Raw genomic sequence first — 8,585 nt, forward strand, 5'->3', positions numbered from 1 at the left:
CTGGCTGTGACCTCAGGTCTCCTGTGTCTGCTCCTCAGGAACCAGTGATGACCCATTCCAGGACTCGGAAGGGCGAGAGGGCGCAGAGGCCGTGGCAGAGCACCAGTTTTCAGACCTGGAGGACTCGGACTCGGACTCAGACCTGGACGAAGATGAGGATGAGGACGAGGAGGAGAGCCAGGACGAGCCATCAGGCCCGTCCTCGGAGGCACCCCCACCTGGCCAGCCAGCCACGCTGCCGGCAGACTCCTCACCTGTTCGGGGCCCTCAGCCCCTAGATGCCACCTCTGACAACCAAGCTACATGGGGCAGCTCGGTCCCAGAAGCCGAGCGCTTGGCAGCTGGCAGCGGCTCCACGTCCAGCCAAAGCATCCTGTGCCTCCCCCGGCTGGGACCATCGGGCTCCGTGGAGAAGGACACAGGGTCGGCCCTGAGCTCCAAGGCCATATCCCCGAGAAGGCCATGGTCCCCGAGCAAAGAAGCAGGCAGCCGCCCACCACTCGCCCCAAAACTCTCACTAACCAAAAGCGACTCTTCTCCCCAACGACATTCACCGGCCCGAGAGCCCCAGGCCTCAGCCACAAGCCCACCTGGCCCCCAGACAAGTCCTCTCCCCTGCAGGTCTCCGAGACTTGAGCTGTCTCCTCTCACCCCTCACCCCCTGGGAAGGGAACTGCCCCCTGAACGCAAGGGCGCTGTAGACCCAGGCCCCCCCAGACACTCGCCCACCAGGAGATGGTCTCCAGGCCAGGCCGAGTCACCGCCACTGTCAGCGCTGCCAGGGAAGTGGGCCTTGGCGGGGCCGGGCAGCCCCTTGGCGGGCGAGCGCGGCCCAGGCTCAGGGCTGGCCCCGCGGGCCGTCTACCCGCCTGCGCCTCTACCTCACAAGCTTCTCGGCAGAAGCCCAGCGGAGACCTGCGCCTCCACGTGGGTGAGTTCCTGCCCCCAGAGCGGCTGGACCACTTCTCACTGGTGGGGGTAGGGGGCTGTGAGCTCACACCTCTGTGAGGCATCACACGTGGAGCTGCACCCCTGCCAGCTCAGCAATTACTAATAACCTAGCAGATGGGTGCTGGGCATCGCCTATGCCGGGCACCAGGCTGGGTGCCTGAAACCAGTTAGCTTAGCCTCAGAAGCAGCCAAGCAGGGACTCTAGAGCTGGGCTTCCTAGGGTTAAATCCAGGATCTACCACTTAAGAGTGGTGTGGCCATTTCCTCTCACCCCACCCCCACCCCATCCCCATGTATTCTTTGAGCACAGGGCAGAGTACAGCCAAAGTCATCACATCTCAACATCACTACTACCAGCACCCTCAGAGTCACCGCAGCCAACACCATCCCTGTCACATCATCAGTGCCATCTGCCGTCATTACACTCCAGGGGCCATTACTGCCACCCCATCAGCTTGATCACTGTTGTCACCATCGTCGTCCAACACCACCACTGTCACCACCGCTGCCATGCCCCCCAGCACTGATACCAGTATCACCGCCAACTTACCTTTCCCCTCCCAACACCTTTCGAGGCACCATACTGTCAGGACCCAACACCGCCGCTCACCACCAGCCGCATCAACACCACCACTCAGAGATTCGAGCTCCGGGGGGGAGCATGACCTAGGCACCTTAACTTGATTTTTAATGTGGGGATCACATTCAAATTCCTGGTGGTGGGAGAAGGTCAAGAGCCTTAAGTGGGAATTCACGTCCAAGGGTAAAGTGGGGTCAGTACCATTCAAGGAACAAGAGACGCAGCAGAACCAAGATAGAGGGCCGGGCGCATGGGGGCCACAGGACACCCCCATCCTCTGAAGATAGACATGCCAGCCAGAGGCACGGGGACCACGTGCCCAGCATGGAACCCTCACCTTACTCGGTCTTATTTTCTGACCCCAGCAGAAGGCCGAGTCGCCAAGTCCCTCCTGTTCACCTGGCCCTGCTCATCCTCTCTTCTCCCGACCCTTCTCCACCTCCCACGACTTCCACAGCCACAGCCCAGCCCGGACAGAGGAAAACATCTTCAGCCACCTGCCTCTGCACTCCCAGCACTTGACCCGCGCCCCGTGCCCCCTGATTCCCATCGGCGGGATCCAGATGGTGCAGGCCCGGCCCGGGGCCCACCCCACCCTGCTGCCGGGGCCCCGCGCCACCTGGGTCAGCGGCTTCTCGGGGGGTGGCAGCGACCTGACAGGGGCCCGGGAGGCCCAGGAGCGAGGTCGCTGGAGTCCCACCGAGAGCTCTTCGGCCTCCGTGTCCCCCGTGGCTAAGGTCTCCAAATTCACACTCTCCTCGGAGCTGGAGGCCGGGGACTACCCCAAGGAGAGGGGGAGGACGAGCGGGGGCCTGGGCCGACCTCCCGACAGGGAGCCCCATGTGGCCAAGGTGCCCGCAGAGCCCACGCCGAGCCCCCGCACCCCACACGAGGCCTCACCCCGGCCACCCCAGGGCCGCAAGGCAGAGGCCCTGAGCCCCCGCCTGGAGTCACCGCTTGCGCCAGCCCACCCCACAGCCCCTGCCACCCCGCCGCTGGACCGCAGCAGTTCCGTGGGCTGCCTGGCCGAGGCCTCTGCTCGCTTCCCAGCCCGGAGGAGGAACCTCTCTGGGGAACCCAGGACCATCCAGGGCTCCCCTGAGCCCTCAGGAAGTGGGGGGCCCAGGGCATCTCCACACCAGCCCGAGGACCAGGGACCCCGGAGCACTTAGCCTCCCTCCGACCGCTTCAGCATCTGGATTCCGGTGTTTGGCAACAGACGTTTCCAGCCGACTTCCTCGAATCATCATGCCGCCACGGGCTCCCCGTCCCATCTGTTGATCTGTCCAAGCAGCTTCTGCTCGCCCCCATCCGTCTTATCTTCCCATCACGTATGCAGTTACCTGTGCCTTTTTCTATAACCTTTTGTTGCTTGAAAAGAAACAAACACACACACACACAAACATAAAAAAAAAAAAAAAACCACAAGGAGTCTGAGGCTGTGAATATTTAGGTGGGGCCTCACCCTTGGCCACTGTAGTCAGCAGCCACCCCCCTATGGCTGGCAAGAGGCGGTCATTTGCTGAGAGAAAGGGGTTGCACTGAGGAAGAGAAGGAAAAAAAAGAGAGAAACTTTTAAAAATATATAATTAAATGTAAAAGCAAGCACTCCTATGTACAGATGTTTATGGTTATTTATTGCTGCTTTATCCCGCCCCAGGTAGTGGCCACCCCTGGCTGCCAGCAGACGGACAAGCCAGGAGACTCCACGGGCAGGCCCAGAAAACTCCAACTTTCTTTTTTCCCAAGAAAAAGACAATGTTACTTTTCCTAGGATTTCAACACAAAATATATGGAGCGGGTAGAAGGTAGGAGCTGGTTTGTTCTCCAGGGCTCCCAGCCCCCCCTGGGTGGTCTGAGTCATGATCCCATCCTGACAGCTGACGGGTAGACAAATCCTCCTGCCCTTCCCCCGCCCCAGCACCTCTGCTCTGCACCCCCACCCCAACCTTTGGGCTGGGAAAGGAGCCTTGACCATCTGTCTCCTGGTTCCTGAGCACCTGACCTCGGCCTTGCTCTCAGGGCCCCGGCCACTGGCTGCCTTCCTTGTTCTAGAAACTACCCACAAGGCTGAAGTGACAGGGCCCAACCCCTGGGGGTCAAGATCCAAGGTGCACTGCCTTGCCGTTCCTGAGGCCAGGCTAGGGCTTCGTCTCACGTCTGGTCCCTGGGGTGCAAAGGGCCCTGTTTCCTCCGTGGCTGGGCTTTTCCAGTGCTCAGCACTGGAAGTTTGCAAGGACCCATTTCTGGACCTCTTTGCAGCAGGACTGGTCCTCCTGTCCCCACTCCACACACTGTCAGGCCTCCAATATCTCCAGGAAGTACCCAAATCCAGGACTGGTAAGAACTGCCCAGACCTCCTCTTGGTTGGCATAAATCTCCTTTTAAAAAATAAAACTATATATATATATATATATATATATATATATATATTTATATCTATCTCCACAAAGATCATGGTGTTTGATACTTCCCCTGGCCTCCCGTTGCCTGAGGTCATTTGAATTCTTCTCCAAAGCAATCAGCAATAGCTAGTGCCTCCTTCCTCATCCCCATCTTCTCCTTCAGGAAGCCGCCCTGTATTTCCTGGGACAAAAACCTGCTTTGTAAAATTTTTAAAAATTTAAAGATAACGTGATTATAAATTAAAATCCCAAATTGAAATGTGGAACTTGAACTCTAGCATGCTGACCCAATCCTGGGATTGGTGAGTTTTCCCCCAACCTCCAGAAATTATTTTCTTTAGTTTCCCCGCCGGGAGGAGAAGGCACAGAGGCCATGGTCACGGCCCAGCCAGGCTAGGTGCTAATGCCACAGATCGGGGACCTCCTCGGCTGGTCCCCATTCCTCAGCCAGGCTGTATGAGTCCTGTGGCCATAGGGGGCTCCTGGGTTGAACTTGTTTAGACAGGACACCATGAGGTGCAGAGAGCTGAGGCACTTCCATGAGCTCAGGCATAATTCCCTCTTCTGCCAGTTCAGGGCCTTTCCCTGCTTGACTTCTGCTGTGAGGACAAATCAGCCACAGGTCTAGCCTTCAGACCACCTAGTTCATTTCCCTTTGACCTCTTTCAGCACTAAGACAAAAAGGGGACAATAGGGAAGGGCCTCCCTGGAGATCTGCTGGGCTCCAGGGGGCGGGGGGGGGCGGGGAGCAGTTCCCAGCTGCCTGCCCCAGAGTCTGGGACTCTTGCCTCCCCCTCCCCCTCCCCTTCGCCGCCTGGAAGAAGACCAGCAAGCCCAGCCTTGGCCACACTGGCACTGGTTTGGCCTGGCAGGAGGTGGGAAGGAGTCCAGCCCCAGTTACAGCTTAGGCCAGAGGTCGGGGCTTTCCTCACCTTCACCTTTCAGCCCTACCCCCGGGGGCTGCCCAAGGACTGGAGACTTCAAGGGCTGAGGCCTGGGAGCTGGCTAAAGGGCATTGCTTCAGCCCAGGTTTGAAATCTTCCTGGGCAAGATCTTCCAGCTCCAGACCTACAAAGCAGCAGACTGGGGGCTCTGCTGGACTAGACCCTGACCTTGGGTGTGGCCACGCCCCTCCACCCAGCCCTGCACCCCAGCTCTCCTGGGTATCACTCCACCTCCCCCCCACCCCCCGTACTGAGACAGCCCAGCCACCAAGGTTTCCTTCCTGGAGGCCTAGTCATGGACGGTGTGGCCAGCAGGGGAGAGTCCTCAGGGCCACCCGGGCTCACAGGCACAGGCAGAGGGGATGGACGCCAGGAGTTACTGGAGAACAGTTTCTCAATGACAGTGACACAGTGTGCAAGCAAGCTGGCCTGCACAGGTGCCCAGGGAAATAGCATCAGTGCCGCCAGCCTGGGCGGTAGGTCACTGGGCCTGCCTCTAATCCCCTCTGCCAGACTCCACTCCCGCTTCCCCAAGCACAGAGCCCCCCAGCCCACATGCACACCTTCACAAAGTGGAAAAAGACTCTCACTCCACGCCCACCCCAGGCCCCCTGCCCTGTTCCCAACCACCTGTGCATTTCCAGCTTGCCTGTGTCACTGTTGTCCCTGTGAAGCAGTGAAGCAGTAGAGAAAGCAGTGCTGATTTGCTGGCATGGACACCTATTGTGTGCTGTGTTGAAATGTGTGGGATTGGCCGTTCCTTGGTACAAGCCCGCTCTGGTCCTTGGATGTTGGTGGGGATGGGGGTTGGTGACCAACTAAACCAGGCCTGGCCCTCTGTTGGGGATTCCAAGACACTTGGCTCCCAGGCCCACCCTCCACGATGTCCTTCACCCTCGGCAAGCTCAGGGTCATTCTGGGTACTAACCCTGTTCCTCTCCGAGGCACCCTGTACCAAGCCTACTCCCCCTGCCCCCCACCCATGGCCCTGTCCCCTGAGACCCTTCCAGGAGGCTGATAGCAGCGAACTGCCCACTCTCCCACCTCCATCCCTTCCAACTTCCAGATCCAGCAGTCCCTCCTCCTCCCTCCATGGGAAAAAGTCTGAAAGAATTCATTTCCAGAACCCTCTAGCACCTGCTCCATCCTCACTGGGCCCTTTTGAATGGGAACAAGCAATATAGCTGAGCTGAACTGCTCTCTAGTTCCTTCTCTAGACAAATCTTCTTAAAGCAAAAGTCCTGCCTGGGCAGCCATCCTCGGAGACAGATCTGCAGCACTGACCAAGGGGAGAAAATTCCCAAAGACCCGTTCCACCAATTCTGCTTCTGTGTTGTGAATCCAGTCCGCTTTCCATCGGAAAAGCGCTTCGGCACTTATGATCACTTTACTAAACCTAGTGTTAAAAAAAGGAAGAGGAATGAAACAGGAAAAAAGAATGTGTAGGCAAATGTAAGATACACACTCTCTGTAAGATAAATATTTGCCTTTTTTTTCTAAAAGGTGTATGTATTCTGTATGTGAAATTGTCTGTAGAAAGTTTCTATGTTCTTAAATGGCAATACATTCCAAAAACCGTACTGTAGATATATGTACAGCAACCACACTGGGATGGGGTAGTTTTGCCTGTCATTTTATTTAAACTCCAGTTTCTACACTTGCATCTTGCAATGTCAGTATGGTATATATCAGTGCAAAAGGGAAAAAAAAAACTCAACAAAAAATCCAGCAGGTCTAAAGCACAGAGTCTGATGTACAAAAGGAAAAAATGCTCAGTATTGATGTGTGTGACCTTTGTTGTAAATTACATCTGTACTGTGAATGAGAAGTTTTTACAAGTATAATAATTGCCTTTATTACAGCTCTGGTTGAGTGTTCAGCCTGAGGATATTTTTTAAAAAAAGCAGCATGTTGGAATAAATTTGAAAATCCCAACATAGCCCTGTTTGCCCGTCTGCTGGTTTTTCTTAGGGCTGTAGAGTGTCAGAGCTGGAGGGACACTTGGAATATCCAAGTGCTTCTTTGGCTACAGAGAAATCAGGCCCAGAGAAGGCAAGTGACCAGGCCACAGTCACACAGCCTGGGATTCAAGAGGCCCCTCCCTTCCAGGCTTGGCAGGAGGCACCAGTATATCGCCATGTGGTTCAGGGTCTATATGTGTTTCCTAGGGCCACCGGAACAAATTAACAAACTAGGTGGCTCAAAACAACAGAAATGTATTCTCTCACAGTTTTCAAGGCCAGAAGTCTGACATCAAGGTGTTTGTTCCTTCTGGCGCCTTCTGAGGGAGAATCTGTTCCACGTCTCTCTCCTAGCTTCTGGCGGCTGCAGGCAATCCTTGACCTTTGGTTTATAGCTGCGTTGCTCCCATCTCTGCCTCTGCCTTCATGTTACTGCCTTCTCTTCTAAGGACACCAGTCATCGGATTCAGGGCCCACCTTAATCCAGTATGATCTCATCTTGAGATCTTTGACTTAATTATATCTGCAAAGATCCCTTTTTCCAAATAAATTCCCACTCCCAGATTCCAAGGGTTAGGACATGGACTTAATTTTGAGGGCCCATCATTCAACTCACTAAGACCCAGAATCTAATCATGACACAGCGATTTACTGCCTGTGTGGCACTGGGCAAGTCACATAACCTCTCTGGGCTTCTGTTCCCTAATCTGTAGAGTGGAGGGTTGCTGTGAGGATTAACTGAGATAGTAGACAGCATGGCTAACAGAACTTGAGCATAGTAAGCCTTCAACCAGAATCTGCTGAATAGGCCTTGGGACTGCTGGGATTACAAAGATGAAAAAGACAAGAACCGGTCCCCACCTTTTGTATTCAACAATGACTTGCTGAACACCAGTGAGGGGGCCAATCACCGGATACAACTGGGAACGAAACGGACAGTCCTGCCCTCAAAGAGCTGACATTCTAACAGGAGAGGCTGTCCTTATGCAAATATTGACGTCATTAATTATTCAGTCGCAGTGGCCTTAATTGCTGCTACAGGAGAGAACAAAGCTCTAGTCCAGAGTGAGTCTGTCACCTGGAGACTTTTCCTAGAGAACCCCGGCCCAGGGGCTAGAGGTGGAGGGGAGCTGTGAGAAGCAGCAGACAAAGAGGTAGATGGACAATCAAAAGAGATCCTTAGGGCAGAACACTGCCCAGAAGTTTAGCCCTAAGAACCTAAGAGGGTCTGCTTGTTTCAGCCACTGGGGGGTTGTTGCTGAATAAATGGTGGAAGGAGAAACGGAGTGGGCAGAGGGAGTAAGGAGAAGGAGGATATGGGGACCGCAGATCCAGACACCTTCCCTAGGGCCTGGGCTGGAGGGTGGAATGAGAGAGCTGGGGCACAGTAGCTGGAGGGGGGCCTGGAGTCTAGGGAAGAAAGACTTGAATACATTTGGGGGTAAGGGGGGTGCTCATAGGAGGGGGAGGCTCATAGGAAGGAGCTGATGAGATTCCAACCTACCTGATTAAGAGGAGATGCAGTCGCCTCTCCCAGTGTGACCCAAGGGTAGAGGTGCCAGTGACATCAGGGACAGGAAGCTGAGAACATCCCTGCCCAGGAATTTTCTCTGTGAAATGGAGTGAGGTCACCTGCTGAGAGGAGAGAAGGAAGTTGCGGGGGGGGGGGGGGAAAGATTGGAGAGGTGAGAAGGTGCGAACCCCCTCTGAGAGGAGCGGGAGAAAGCGGACCGGGGAAATAAAG

At 55.3% G+C, this 8,585-nt stretch overlaps 1 protein-coding gene across 9 annotated transcripts in view; it reads left to right on the top strand.

Moving 5' to 3' along the window:
* Positions 1 to 4,347, top strand: part of HIVEP3 (HIVEP zinc finger 3) — a 449,220-nt gene extending 444,873 nt beyond the window's left edge. For 6 of the 9 annotated variants that reach the window (XM_064493681.1, XM_064493679.1, XM_064493682.1 and 3 more), the window contains 2 exons: positions 39 to 931; positions 1,897 to 4,347. In XM_064493681.1, coding sequence (XP_064349751.1) covers positions 39 to 931; positions 1,897 to 2,703 — 1,700 coding nt within the window. In that variant the 3' untranslated portion in view covers positions 2,704 to 4,347. The remainder of the gene's footprint in view (positions 1 to 38; positions 932 to 1,896) is intronic. The other 3 variants (XR_010383875.1, XR_010383876.1, XM_064493685.1) reach the window with 3 other exon arrangements.
* The last annotated feature ends 4,238 nt before the right edge of the window (positions 4,348 to 8,585 follow it).

This window comes from Camelus dromedarius, chromosome 14, assembly GCF_036321535.1.
Source record: "Camelus dromedarius isolate mCamDro1 chromosome 14, mCamDro1.pat, whole genome shotgun sequence".
NCBI lineage: Eukaryota > Metazoa > Chordata > Mammalia > Artiodactyla > Camelidae > Camelus > Camelus dromedarius.